The 15801-nt window shown below is 38.1% G+C and overlaps 1 protein-coding gene across 1 annotated transcript in view; it reads left to right on the top strand.

Annotated features, from left to right (window-relative positions):
• Positions 1 to 3337: 3337 nt before the first annotated feature.
• The window catches only part of vcl (vinculin), a 30379-nt gene continuing 17915 nt past the window's right edge, over positions 3338 to 15801 (top strand). Inside the window, exons 1-2 of the mRNA XM_005794606.2 lie at positions 3338 to 3674; positions 14783 to 14853. Coding sequence (XP_005794663.1) covers positions 3507 to 3674; positions 14783 to 14853 — 239 coding nt within the window. The 5' untranslated portion in view covers positions 3338 to 3506. The remainder of the gene's footprint in view (positions 3675 to 14782; positions 14854 to 15801) is intronic.

Genomic DNA, 15801 nt, shown 5'->3' with positions numbered 1-15801 from the left:
TATGTTTATTTAGGAGTACCTTTATATTCTACTGATATAAAGTACACATATAGAGTTAGTTACACTCTACTGGAATATTAACTGGAACAATTAGATTTGATCAGAAATGACTTAGCTTGAACTTGTCAGAAAAAAAAAAATACTTCAAGCATGAAACAACAGATGAATGAGTGGAAGAGCTCCTCATGCTCATTGTGAAGTATGGTGGAGGATTTGGCATGCTGTGGGCCAGTTTTCCTTCAAAAGATCCCCTGCTTCTTGTCAGACTGCACGACATTATTGACATTTTAAACTAGCAGGACAATTTCAATGAACAAATATGTTTGCTTTTGCCAGAAAATGAACATATCTCATCACTGGGTCTTTCAGACCAAAACATGAGTAAAATAGTACCAGCAAATGTAGAGGGCGCTACTGGTAAAGAAAATATAATATAGTGACACAGTACGGTATTTTATGGTGTGTTTAAAACCTGCGTTATCTCCATTGACATTAATGTTTATTGCACATATTTGTCTTTTGCTTGCTTCTTTTTATAGAACACTGTAAAAAGGAATAGCCTGTCCAGATTTTAAGATTGAACACACTTTTTTTGACGGCCTGCATATACATTTTTAAACCACAAGATGGCGCAAACGGCTCGCAGAGGTGAACAAACAAACAACCCACCAGAACCGCATTCAACACCACATTATGACTGCAGTGGTAAGAAGCAGTATTCCACAGTACTTGGAAATTAACTTTGCTCTTTTATTTTCATTATTACATGTAATAGCCATCATATGGGTTATATGTTTTTAAAATTATGCTTTAAAGTTTTCAAAAACCCTTCAAAACAGTTTCACCTCTTCTGATTTAAAAAATACAACAACAACCCGCCCCCCCCCCCCCACCTTACACAGGCACAGTTCTGGCTGAAGCCGGTCACATTGTCTTCTCAGCAGGACATTAAGGGACAGTATGGTAGGTTGCAGACCACCCATCTTGACCAGCCCTGCACATTCCAATATGGACTCAAGAAGTGGCCTAGTCAGCAACTGGAGAACCGAGGAAACAGCAGGACACCTTTGATGTCTATATTCAGGACGAACTCTGCCAGACAGACCATTTCACTGAAGAGGCTTGTGTATATTTTTTTTTGTGTGTGTTAAATGTAATTTTATCAGGGTATAATAAAGATAGAAAAAGTTTTTTTTTTTCAAAGTGTGGGAGAATTTTGGAGCTCTTCTTTGATATTTTGAATAACCTCCTGTGTAAAAGGAACTCATATCAGCTCCCTTTGTGTTTACACAGGGTTCAAGCAGAGTAACTTCCTTGATTCTTTCTTTTTGGACTCTTCCTTTTTAGGCAATGGGCTGCTGCCTTGCAGGCCCTCCTGGGATTCTGTGGGAATTCCTTAGCTGGTTTGCTTGGCAGCTGGTTTTCAATCTTGAAATGTGTTTTGCTTCAGGAGGTTGGGACAGAAAAGGAATTGAGAAGATAATATAGCATGTTGGGCCACTGGCAGAGATGGTTTTAAAAATTTTGAGTGCTACTGTCTTTGTTGTATAGACATCTGAGACACACATAGTTTTTTTCCCCAAATTTTGTAATGTTACAACTTCAGACTTGTAGATGTTGCTTTTAATTGTATGTGACAGCCCAATGCAATCTGACTCCTAAATGCAACATTTAAAAAACATATGTTTCTTTAGAAATATAAATATAGAGGGTTAAAGTTTTGTAAATTCTTCTTTGTAGAACAGCTAAGGCTCATTTGCGTTTGATATAGAGCATTTGTGAACATCAACTGTCAAGTTTTGCCATGGATTCAAAATTAGATTTAGGTTTGTGTTTTTACTGGGTCATTCTCACACATGAATGTGTTTTATTTTTTATTCAAACTGTTGTAGGTCTGGCTGCACATTTAAGGTTGTTATTTGACTGGAAACAGAAGTCTGAGTCTTTCACAGGATTTCTTCCAGGATTGCTCTGTATGAAATTTCCTCTATCTTGCCATCAGCTCTGGCCTCATCATAATGCTACCATCACCACAGGGTTTCTCCATACTGTATTATAAGCTTGGCAGGCCACCAGGCTTTACTTGTGTCCCCACCAGGCTAGGCATTGTTTATTTAATTTTTGATTACTTATTTATTGCATTTCTTTAAGGCTTTATAGTTGGCATTTAGGTATTAATTTCCCAGTCTTCCAATAATGCATAACTATCAGGTGATATTTTCAAATTTGCTGTCAACTTTAAACATTTTTTAACTCAAAAACATGGCGGCTGGCTAGATTACTGCCCTAGTGCCCGGAGCACCGGCTTAGCAGGTTTTCTGGGGGAAACCCTGCACCATATTTCACTTTGTTTGCATACCACAGACCTGATTAGTCCATCAGACCCCATGGCTGGCTTTCTGATTAGTACTCTTATGTTCCCTTTATTACTGCTTTAAATTTCTGCACAACTACTGAGATTAAATTACATACAGGTTGACTATTTTTTACTAATAGGGTGAGTAGTGAAATCTGTGGATTGCACTGGATTTCAAGATATAGCATTTAATTTGCCTTTGGGATGATAGAAGTAATTTTGAACTGAACTGCACTGTGCTGAATTGAATTATGCACAACACTGCTGCCTTGAGATAAGAAGGTCATGGGTTCGAATCCCGACCTGAGCTCTTTCTGCATGGAATTTGCACTCTGTCATGGATGGATGAATTAAGCACGCCACAACGTTCAGATTTTTATTTGTAAAGGGTTTCCTCTCTAACATATCAATACTATCTGATGGTGTGGCATATAAAATCCAAGTAAATTTAAGTAAAGTTTGCAGTTGTAACGTGATGAAATGTGGAAAAAGTTCAAGAGTTTGAATAATTCTGCAATGTAGTGCAATTACCAACAAGAGTAGCAACAATGACTAAATCATCCTCCTTTATCATGTAAAGGCATATGAGAAATCATAATGCGTGTCATTATTAGGTGATCGTGATCATAAATTTATGATTAATGTGATCTCACCTCTCTTATTGAGATGTAATTTCCTGTGAGTCATAGCTTGTACTTCTGCGGTCGCAGTACCAAACTTAAACTTTACTGATTATTCAGTGTACAGGGGGAGGAATGCTTCAGGAGACACATATTTCCCTTTTAGGACATACGGATCTATTACGTAATTTAGGGAGCACTTGGAACTGAAGCTAGCAAACTCGACGGTGTGGGAGTGGGAGGTCGTAACATTAAGCGACAGTACAGTTGACCAATCGGACACGAAATTCCCTTTCTACTCGCTCTCTGATTGGTCGGATGGTAGAATGACGCTAAATTCGGGAGTTTTTTTTTCTTTGCGTTGATGGGTTTACAGGAGTAGTTGAAGTCTTCACGCTGTGCTCTGGCTGAAAGAAAGGCGGTTGGCTGCGGATTTAGCTGCTTTTTCTCGCAGGACTTGTTGTTGTGGGGGGGAAAACTGCCCTAAGTTGTTGGACGTTCTTATCGGATAGAGATTGAAAACTGTCAAAATGCCGGTTTTCCACACGAAGACGATAGAAAGTATCCTGGAGCCGGTGGCTCAGCAGATATCCCATCTGGTGATAATGCACGAGGAAGGTGAAGTTGACGGGAAGGCTATCCCAGATCTGTCCGCGCCGGTGGCCGCCGTGCAGGCGGCCGTTAGCAACCTGGTTCGGGTGAGTAACTTTTCTCCTCCTCTCCTCCTGTCTATGAAACTCTCCAGCCAAGTCCGACCAGGCTCGGCTGGGGTCGTCGTAGCCCTGCCTACCTGTCGCTTTGTCCCACGTTTTTCACTCTCGAATTGAATTAAGCGTTAAAACACGACGCCTTCATCAACCAGAATACGAATGAAAATCCTCAATTTCCTTGAGGAGATGTGTGTGTGTGTGTGTGGGGGGGGGGGGGGGTATTAAACTTTTCCTGAAGTGAATAGAGTCGGGGCAAAGGGCAGTGACGCCCTTTTTCCCCTTCAAAGCTTGCCCTGCCCTCCTGAGGAGCAGACTGCCATAGTTCTACGTAGGCACTAGTTCAGTGCCTGAGTGGTATGGGCAAACTACAGACAGTGGCGGTTCTGGCATCACTGCCACCTTGGACGAACCCGTCCGAAAGCCACCACATAAACAACCAGACACACACCTGCCAATAAGAAGAACTAAACTTAATCAGACACAGAACTAAATGACATTGATCTGATTTTAACGAGTTCGCTAAAAACAACAATAAAAGAAAGTTGTATGAAAGAAAGACTTTAATAAAGTGGTGGAATAAAATAACTTAATTGATAGCGAGGCAAGGTTATTTAATGTAACTATTCATATAGAAATGCAAGAGTATATCAATAACAGGTGTGTAGATTTAAAATGTTTTAATATGTACTTTGAAACCTGTAAATACTAGGTAATTACCTTTTTAACATCAAACAATCTTTTATAGATCAAAACGTTAATTGACTTGTAATTGTTCTTCAATCAGAAGCTGATCTCCAACACTGCAGAATGGAACTCGAATGCTTCAGACAAATATTTCAATAATATTAATCTGTAAATGCTGTAATACCGACGGCAACACATTATCCTTCTTGACCACCATTACAAACTACAATAACTCTTTGAAGAGTTTTTAATTAATATGAGTTACAACATTTAATTTTTATATAGGAACAATAAAGTATTTTTGAATTGGATTTAAATCGGCCCTTGATTTTGGGAGATCAGTGATCTGCCGATACTTGCATAAGAAACCGATCTTATCCATCAGTTTTGTATACCTAATCAGAGGTCTGAAAATCAACAACTGTCTCGTTTTGCTCTGCCATGAGAGAGGGCTGACTGACAGACCCGCCCACCAGGTCATGATGTTCACATGTGCGGCTAACAATACTCACTCCACTGTTACCAACTTAACAACTTTTCAGTCAAAAAATCGGTATAGGAATTGGCAGATCAGGCTTTTTAAAGATTGGTGATCGGCCTTAAAACTGCAATCGGTGCACCCCTAATCTGGGGTTTTCTCAATCTAACATGGTCCTATTGCCTACAAGGCATTGAAAATTTCCAGTTTTCACAAAAATATTGAATGAACTCTGAATTGTTCTTATAAATCTTTTTTCATTGTGTAATAACTTAGTTTTTAACTTACTTTCCCTTTGCTATTGAAGTGTTTCCTAATTGAGGTAAAGATGTAAAATTTTAAGCTCTTTTAGACATACCGAAATATTGCATTTCTGCCCTCAGTGGAATTATAATATCTAATTTCTTAGTAATTATGCATTTTCAGACAGTCACATTTTTTTAAACATGACATGAAACACACCCCCTTTCTGCAGAACAGCTATAGTTTTGGGTATCTTTAGAATTAGTTGTGCCCACAGTGGTTTTACAGTGACACTGGTATGCAATCACTGAAACCATGTAAGGAAATAATGCTATTTCCTGTTTATTTGTCTATCATGAGAGACAAACTAAGTGTGTTGCTCTCTCCCTGTCAGTCTTGTTAAGGCAGACTGGCACTGTCAGAGGGTGACACATTTTAAAGATCACTTTAGCAAAAGCCATTTATAAACCAAATGAACCAACATCAGCATGTGACATGGATCCCAACTGATCCAAACAAATCACAACCAACTGTGGAAACTTGCCAGTGGACCTTAAGCAGCTTTAATTGTGTGCCTCTCCACTCTTACAAAATGTATTTTTGTCTGAACATCTGAAGACTTTGACCCAGTCAGCAACAATCCAGTCCTTAAGTGCTCGTGTTTTTTTTTTTCTAAGACACTTTTTCCTTCCACTGAACTTCCAATCAGCATGCCTGAATACAGTACTCTATGAGCAACGGTTTCTTTGGCAGTGATATTTTATGACTTACTGTCATTGTGGAGAATGTTAATGACTGTCTGCTGACCAATTGTCAAGTCAGCAGTTTTCCCATGATTGTATAAGCCATAACATTTATAGATAAAAACCAATTTTCTTTGATTTTATGTAATTTTATAGCTTTTTGAGAAACATTTTCGGCATTCATTAACTGTATCCTGTAATCATTCAAACTAACAGAAGTAGGGTTGCATTGCAACTTAGTGGTAGAGCAGGTAGACCAATGAAGGTTCTAGTCCTCGATGCAGCTATCCATGGTTCGATTCTTGACCTGGCCCATTTAATGCATGTCTTTTTTTTTTCTCTCTACTGTTCTTACTTTAAACTGCTAATTCATGTAGCTTCCTACGGCCACACAATTAAAAAAAAAAGCAAAGTAAAAACTCAAAATATATTCCTTAATCTGAAATAATTCTGAGTTGTAATTTTTGAATGTGACTGCTTAAATAAATGTACTTTAATGATATAATAAATGATTGTATAGGCCTCGCATGTTTCAAACTGTTTTGCTTCATTTCTTTGTTTCTCTCAAATCTCCTAAACCTTTGGTCTTGACCCGTCATTGTCCATTATTTATGTCTACACCCAACCTGACTTCCTTTCTCTTTGAGGGAGGAAAGTCAGGTTGGTTAAAAGGTATAGCAACTACTACTAGGACTCCGTAAAAATTTATTTTTGCTGCTAGGACCATGTCTTAATCATTTAATCATGTAGTTATGTGGTAATTACACCCTTTGGGTTTTGGAAACTTGCAGGGAAAACCTGCAGTTTTACTGTTTACAAAGTGCTACTTACAGTATGCTTACATAGACTGAGTTCCTCAAAGAATATGGTACTTTTTTGCTTTTAGCATTTATTTAACTAATTGTCACTAATAGGAAATATTTAAATGTCCATTAGCTTGTTAAGTTATTCTGTTTTGGTTGCAAGACCTCAGATCGTATAGAAATTATGTAATTTAGTTATGTTTGGACCAGATCTAAATGAGAGAAAATACGACTCAAAATAAAGACATGCTTTTGTGGGACTTTACTTGAATTGATAATGTTATGCGGTTCTGCAATAGCTGATTAAGCGAGACAGTCACTGCAGCTTTAAATATAGAAACTGTACTGAGCTCTGGCCATCGTATCCTGACACATGAAAACATCCCCCTGCGAGGATGAAACACACCAGACTCTCTGGATGTTCTTCAATTATAGTCAGATGTTTCTAACAGTGGCCTGAATCAGTGCACGAGTCTGTAATTATTTCCAGTTGCTGTAGCAACATTACAACATGGATAGTGTTATGAGATCATTGAAGTTGGTTTGGAGATGTAATTGCTTTTGGTCTCAGTCTCCTGACACATAAATGACTAAGCTTAAGCTTAAGAGGAAAAACATACTGTGTGGCTTTTATCTGTGACTTTTTCCATGATTTTATTTGCTTGACTTTATAATGGTTGTTCTGACAGGCATTGCCTTTGGAAGAGGAGATCTAGCCGCTTAATTACATTTGTGGAATATTTTAGTTAAGTTAAAGTCTACACAAAGTTAAATAGACTGTAATTCTTGTCAAAAACCATATTCAACATTACTAAAGATTATAGATGTATAGTTTTAAAAAATGAAGTTTCATGGTGTGGTACTGAATGACTTAAACCTGTCTAAAATGATAAGGTACACTTTTTTTAGAGCTTGGATGTACAAATGTGAAACGTCAGCGATGAACCAGGAACTGAAAGTTTGACATGGCCACAAACTGGTTGTCTGTTTAACCAGTGACCGACCAGTTGTGCTCGGCATGATTTGTTATCGTCGGGGGCATTGAGAGAGACCTCAATTAGAAATGAATGTAAGGAATGTGAAGAAATTCCAACAAGCCAGGACGTAGCTCCCCCACTCAGAGGCGGGGGGTATAGCGGATTCTTTGAATCACTTTTTTTAACAAGTGGATTTGAAGAACAAGAAGCCTATGCTGGAAAAACTTTGTTTGGGTTAAAGGAAGCAGGTCACCCACATTTCTTTGACTGCTTGCTGTGGGAAAATTCCCTGATTGGTGTACAGTGTGACCAGCACTTGTGCAATGACCTTGTGTTTATGACAGAAATAGTTTTTGCGGCAACAACCTAATATAAGAAATATTCTAATAGAATTGTGTGACCTTAAGCAATACTTCTAGAGAAAAATATTGAATCTTTGCAACCTTACTTGGTGAAATATGTTTGTGGTGCTTTGGAAATGCTGTTCTTCAGCAGGGACTGGAAAGCTGCTTATGGAAAGATGGAGCTATTCAAAAATGCTTTCTTTATCCCAAAGGGAAAATAAATGTTGTCATTGATTATGTCATTCAAGCATCTCCAAAGAGCCACTTTGGACAGGAAGGCTCTCTGGTAGCGGTCAGCCTTGCAACAAATATGAAGACTGTTGCTGTATGGCAGTCAAAGCATGCTAACAGCCCAAGACAAGGTGTTGAAATGAAAAACTGTTGAAGGTTAATGAATACCTTTTGCAAGGTAGTGAAATAACAAGAACCCAGTTGCTAGGCAGATTGTTTATATATATATATCTATATATATATAGATAAAATGAATTAAATAGCTCTTTTAAATAGTTTCCTGGTTGAGTGGATGGAAGCACAGTTTTGTCTTGTTCAACAATCTTCTACTTGACTTCAGAGGCCCGTTTTACTTCATTACCTCTGCGGGCTGATTTTTGTTTTAAACGGTAGTATAAAAGAATGCAGGGGATGTTTGAGGCAAAGTTTTGTTATGACATGACTTTTGGATTCTTCTATTTGTAGTATATTTACTGGCTCTGCGGCAACGTCTCTGAGATTACAAAATATCGCGGTGTTTTATGTAAGACCAAAAATATGCAGTAACTAGACGAACGGAGGCCTTGATAGAGAATTCAGTCGGCACAATGCAATGTTGTTGCAACACAGGCAGCACGTCACAACTTCTTGAAAGTCGGGAACATTAAAGGAAATTGAAATGATTCAAAATAAGGAAGTATTTTGTAAGATTTTGCGGTTTCTGATTAAATATCCAAATAATAATGGTTGTAGTAATTTAAATGAATTTTTTTCCGGAGACCTTTTCAGTGTAGTAAGCAAATTCATTCAGTGACTTGTGCTATAAAAGCATACAAACACACACCATGCTATTTGACAATTTTTCCTGCTTGCCACTTGATTATGTCATCTTGGAAACAGTCCAGTCCAAGTTGGGTGATTCCATTGAAATGAGATCATATTTTCTGACGGAAGGCATAAATCCCTTAAGGGTTCATACTGCACCTGTGGTCATTTTGTTTCTCTTCAGGAAGATGATTTGTGAGGATACAGTGACTTGGAGGAGTGTGTTGAAAAGGAAACTCAGGAAGCCAAGTCAGGAAGGCCAGTCAGCTGTCTCCTCCACTCGGGACTTGATAGTGAGCCAGCTCTAGAAAAAATCCATTTCCTTGATTATGTATAGCCTCTGTGGCGACTAATCTTGACACAGAGTAAAATGCACCTGGGTTGAACTCCATTTATTGATTGGAAGACATCAACTTCCAAAGTTAATGTGAAATATTGGAATAAAATCTGTCATTGCAGAAAACTAGTTCTTGCTTTTGGACCTGAGGGACTCCAACATGTCATAAAAATAAGTATGCTGTTATCATTATAGTAGATTCAGCAGCCAGCTGCACAAACCTGCTTCCTTTTTCAGATATTTTTTCTATTCTTTTCTGTCTGCAACATGACATTTTTAGTTTAGAATCTGAAACAGGATACTTTTACTTCGAATGTACATTTCGGCTCAATGCCTTATGAAAAACAAACCAACAGACGTTTGACAGAAATATTTTCTGTCGTTGTGTATTGCTGAGTAATGAACGTGTTCAAAGCATCGTCCTTATCTGCACTTTCTGCAAAGGGCTCGACTAATTACTTTTTAACGTCATCTGACTTCATCCTTTTTAACTATTCACGTTCAGGTTATTCAGTGAGACTAAAAGTCTGAGTTATCGCTGTAATATCAAATTTGGTCTATTTGCATCCATGGTTGATGAGCCTAAATTAAATAGACCAGTAGTTCTCCACCTTTCTAATGGTACTGTTGATGTACTTTATAATACCATAAACGTTTACAGCAAAGTATCATACCTTTAAGTAGCATACTAACAGATCACGTAAAACAACAATACGGCATAGTTTGGGGTTTGGAAGGTTGTTATGGCCTGACCTCAAAATCCAACATGACTATCTTTAATGATTAAAGCCACAGTAAAATAGTCTAATGTTTTTATCTCAATAAATCTTTGACAAACATCGTTCTGCGCATTTACCTCTAGTGAAATTATATTAACTAAATCTCATGACTCCAGACTTAATTCCTCAAAATTCCAACTTTGGGAACTACCGGAATATATCAATTTTTTTTTAAGGCAGAATAATGCAAAATTATCGACGTAGTTGTCTTGGGATGGAAACAATATCCATTGTTCAGCTCCTTCCCTTCCTTATCAACTTTGATCAAATAAATAATACACAATCATCTAAATATACTTTTAATATATACTACATTATACAGCCCTATCTCAATAAGTAAATGTAAAACAAAAATCGTCAGCTGTCCTTGCCTGTCAGCCGTGTTTGTTTTGGGGAAAATCCACAGCTTGGATACATTTTCTCTGACTGTACTTTCTGATATCAGGATTCCCCAACACTTGATGAGCTGTTAAGCTCCTGCAACATGAGACACTCGTGACATACTCTCCCTGGCTGCAGGAGCTGTTTTTGCCGTGGCTAAGGAGGCCGCTTGATTTGTGCCTTTCATCACCTCGGACACACCGCGTGGAGCTGCTGCTTCCAGAACCAAATTAATAAATAACGTCTGACAGGGTTTGACAGACTCGTCCACCTTCAGTTCAGCCTCTCAGTCAGCTTACTCCTTATTTTCAATTGATATTTTAATAAATGAAAAACCGAGTGGCTCTAAGTTGATTAAAGGTACATGAAAAGATGCAGTGTAATAATCAGTGTAGGGTTGCAACTAATGATTATTTTAGGAATCAATTATTCTGGCGATTAATCGGATAAAATTTTTTTTGTACATTTTACAGATTTTTCATTTAACCACTTAAGCCTTTTTTAAAAAAATAAAATATTAGAAATACATTAAGATTCAAATTAATAAATAATAATAAAAATACATTCTTGTTGCCAAAATGTAGTATCATTCCTTTAGTGAATTTGATGTTAAAACTATGCCACTTGAGGAGTTTTGGGTAAAACATATTTACAAAAGTGTTATCTGAAATCCAAAATGTATATATAATCTGTACTGTTTTGGCTTAATTATTGCTCTGACTAGATTTTTTCAGCAAACTTATTCAGATTCTTTTTTTAATATGCATGTACCAGTTATCAGTTAATCAGTTATTAAATTTGTTGACAATTTATAATTGATTAATCACAATTAAGCCGAAAAATTGCTTTAGCCTTAAATCACTGCCTCAGTTTTGAAGACATAAATCTTACCAGCAGTCAGAAACATAAAATCAATCCTTTTCACTGTTAGCAACAATGCTTGCCATCATACATCGTTGTGGTCACCATGACTATTAGAGTATTGTGTCAAAGCTTCCCAACATGTAAAAAAGCAGTCTGTGTCCTCCTGGCAGCCTTGAGGTTGTCACTGTGGCCTTTATTCTCTATTTAGAAGGATGGGTCACTGTTAACAAAGCCAAGTCTGTTCCAGAAGAGCAGCCACTCTATCAAGCTACTTCACAACAACACAGGGTTTCTGCATTCGCACACTTGGGTGGTAAAAGGACTGCCAGTGTTTCCAATCCAGGCACAAATGCTAAATGACACTGACAGCCATTGATACTGTGGCAGCTTGGAACAAGAGGATGAGTCTGTGAAAGGTTTTAAGAAGGTGGAAGTGAACAGCTGCCTTTTCTTGATGCTATTCAGGGAAGATGGTATTTTGGTGTGGTTGGGGTGGTGTCTTACATCAGGTCTTTCTCTCCCTTTAAAGTTTCCCATCTTCACTAGTTATATCTCTTGTAGTTTAAAAATATCCCTCTTGGATGTGTGGAACTATTAATAAAGACAAAGTCACCCGCTTTTGGTATTTAGAGTACATGGTCCGGAATCATGATAGAGGCTCAGAATAGTAAAAAGCTTCAGATGCTGCTTGACAACAACGGCTAAAAATTCAAATCCTAATGGGCCGCAGCTGCTGACTGTTATAGCTCTGCAGACAACAGGAAGTGGCTGTGAAGGAAAGAGGAAAAGGAAGACGATGATGACCTGTTGAAAACACACTGAGCCTCAGATTTGCTCAGTTTCAAAGGTTCCTGTATGATACTATTGGGAAAACATGACTCATTAACGTAGCTTGCATTCAGCCTTCTGTTTTGTTCTCTATTAATCTTTTTTTTTTTCCAGTGTGCAGTTTAGATCATGTCTGAGCTTGACTGGAAATAGTGCTATCTTAGCTCAGTTCCGAAAATAAGAAAATGCAAGCGTCTTAGTTGAGTTTGTCACCGCTGCTTTGAGGTCAAAAAGCTAGTTAGTGTGGTTTGACTCTTGCATTGCCAGTTTGTCTCAAGGTGTTGCTTTATCTTGTCATTGTTTCTAAAGTGCTTTGCAAAGCTTTTCAGTCATCTTGACCTTTTACATTTTGTAATTCAACAATCGTACACTTCAATGTATTTGCGACTTTTGTAAAACAGCAACTTAAATAGTGCAAAATTGGGGTAGTGAAAAGAAAAGGATGCATGATTTATAGCATTTTAAAATTGTCTTAATTCTGTTGGGCATTCTAATACCCCTAAATAAAACCATGGGGAACTGATAGCCTTTAAAAAATATCTAATTTGTAAAGTTAATCTCGGCCAGTGGTCAGTAAGGCTTCAGAGGTTTGTTAGAGAAAACTGTAGTGAAAAAACGCTAAAATGTAGATCTTCTTAGGTGGAAGACCCTGTCAACAGGGAAACTATTGGTGAGGCACACCACAAAACTGGCCTTTATGGTGGAGGGAGAAGCAAAAAGCCATCGGTCTTTCTAGGCTGTCACAAGCTGAGTAGGAGCCACAGAACATGTGGAAGAAGGTGCTTTGATCAGATATGATTAAGATGAAACTTTTATTACAAATAAGCCAGAAAACAGGGTGAAAGATGGTAGTGGCTGCATCATGCTTTGGGAATGCGCTTCTTCAGTGGGGACAGTGAAGTTGGTCATAGTAAATGTGGGAAGATCCATTTTCTTTACCTTCACATTTAACCACTAATTTGTGTTGGTCTGTCTTAAAATCCCAATAAGATCCATTGAAGCTCGAGGTAGTCATGTGACAAAATAAGTAAAAATTCAAGGTCTATTTTTGTTGCATTTAAGTTTTACCCTTTGATTTGTTTTGCATACATTCTTAGTAACAGCCCTCTGTCATTTGAGTATGTTGTTTTTAATTTTAGGAACTCTTGATAACTAATATCAGATGTTCTGCAGCAAATCTACTCACTAATTCAACGTAGAAATGGTTTCTTAATGACGGAAAACGTTCCTAAAATATTCAAATACTCACCCATACTGGGAGTTAAACAGTTAAATCTGCCAAAACAACTTAGGTTGTTGTCGTGGTTTCTGACTTTAGGTTAGAAGTACTCATTAGTGAGCTCTAGTTTGGCACAAGCTTTAGCCCTAATTTATGACCCACTGGTTCCTCAGGGTCCCTGAAGCGCGGCGAAAACAGGGTGAGAAATGCATGCTTGCTCTGCTTCAACATTGCCTCCATGTTAACCAACTGGAAGGACTCTGCTACTGCTGGAGGCTTGTTTATTAACAGGCAACTCTCAGATTAGTAGAGAGACGACATCCTGAATGATCAGCAGGAAATGGTCTATTTCCTGCTGTAGACGGACGATTTGGTCAACTTTGATACAAACTACTTATTGCTTCAAAACTGATGTCTTAAAACACACATGTGACACTAATGTACAAGCAGGTCGCCAAAATTTTAAAGTTAAACATGATGAGAGATATTGGTCTTATTATTGCAAATGGAAACAAGTTAATCTTTAGTGAGAATGAGCTCATTTACGTTAATGATTGTGTTGGTTAATACCAACACAATCATTGTTATAGTATGACTCATGTTAGCTCTACCACGAACCGTTAACTTGGGTGAGTTGTCTCCACAGATGTGAGGTCATGGAACAGTTTGGCCTTGAGAAGCTGAATATGTGCTCAGCTGCCCTTTACATTATAACTCTGTCCCTTTATCTTTCCTTGGTGGAAGAGCAGTTTGTTCTCGGATTCTATTTAACATTTAGCTTTTGTGTATATTGTTGGGTTTTTATGTGATAGATCAGCACAAATTAAAACGTAATTGTGAAGTGGAGGGAAAGAAAATCCAGTGCAACTTTTTGTCTACAGATGTTACCAATTTAGAAAGTAGTAGTTCACATGTGTACTTTTTTATCTAAACCATTTCTGTTCAGCTTCAAATCCAGCTGTTCTTTGAAGGTCTCAGCTGTTTGTTAGGGAAACACAACAGACAGTTGACTATATTACAGGAGAGTGTTGAATCTGTTATCTGGAATATCTACATACTGCTAAATGTCTTCAAACAACTTCTTTAGACCAACTCTCAGAATATAAAACTGCTTTTAGTTGGCTCCGTTTTTAATTTTCGTTTTGGGTGTTTACACAACTTCACTGGATTGCGTTTGCCTCACAATTTTCAGAATAAAAGTCTATGCTAGAAATAAACATCGAATGACGAGACAGATGTTTTTAGTTTGATTTTTAATTATTCTTACCTTACTTTGATTAGGAAAAACTGTGATTGCCAAAATGTGGCAGGATTAAAGGGCTATTGATCTAACTTAAAATATTTGCAGCAGGTTAATTCACAATGCATCTGTGTTCTACAGGTTGGAAAGGATACCGTGCAAACAACAGAGGACCAGATCATGAAAAGGGATATGCCACCAGCCTTTATCAAGTAAGCAGCATATTGACACAGAAATATTAAATAATGCTTAATTCCCTTCTCTCTGGTGTGGTATCCTAGCCTCTCTTTGGCTTCCTTTCTGTTGCAGAAATGGTTGGCTGTGCCCAGACAAGGGTCAGATGTGGCATGTTAAGTGCCTCAGAGTCTTGCTCTGGTGTTACTGAAATACTTTTATAAGCGAGGAGTTGCTATACCTTCCAGGAGGAAGGCCATATTGGTCATTAGCTTCTGATGCTGCTTTTGTATTTTTATGTACATTTAAATAAAAGTCACTTTTTTTGTTTTACATGAGGAAAACGCTGTAAAGTGGGGGCTTCTGAGAGCCCTCCTGCCCAAGGTCAGGGATGAGACTCATCGGCACGCACAGGTCGTCAGGTTTAACACTTTTGGCGCCTCAAAGTCACTTCGTCACTCTGTTGTCATCCATCAGCACATGTGCTGGAATGCAAATCCTTCTCCCTACTAAATATAGTGCTAGACGAAGCCTGGATTGCATGGCTTTTTTTTTTTTTAATGTGGTACACGCAGAAAGACTTCTTGCTCACACTCCAGAGACTCGCATCAGTCTCAAAGTCATCATTGCTCTGTATATAAAAGCCAGAAGAGACAAAAGCAAGCAAAGCCCTTTCTGTTTGGCTTCGAAATGTGGAAAACGCTCATAAAGTTTACGTTTTCCTACGGTTTGCTCTAGGCAGAAATAGGAAGTGTGGGAACTGGAACACATGCAGGTCCTTGGCTTGTTGCCTGTTTCCATGCACAGACATGCTGCTTGTACAATGCAGGTGGCATGCATGACAGTGAATCACTCAGCTGAGCTGGCAGATTTTCCTGCTCTGGGGATCACTGGGTACATCACACCCAGGAGGGAACTATTTGAATAATTTATATTCCTCTGCAAGCTGCATAGGCTGCTATGAGATTCTAATGGCATGATAACCT

This window comes from Xiphophorus maculatus, chromosome 10 (genome assembly GCF_002775205.1).
Source record: "Xiphophorus maculatus strain JP 163 A chromosome 10, X_maculatus-5.0-male, whole genome shotgun sequence".
In the NCBI taxonomy this organism is placed as follows: Eukaryota; Metazoa; Chordata; class Actinopteri; order Cyprinodontiformes; family Poeciliidae; genus Xiphophorus; species Xiphophorus maculatus.
The sequence above is the reverse complement of the archived record's forward strand: the minus strand, read 5'-3'. Positions and strand labels throughout refer to the sequence as shown.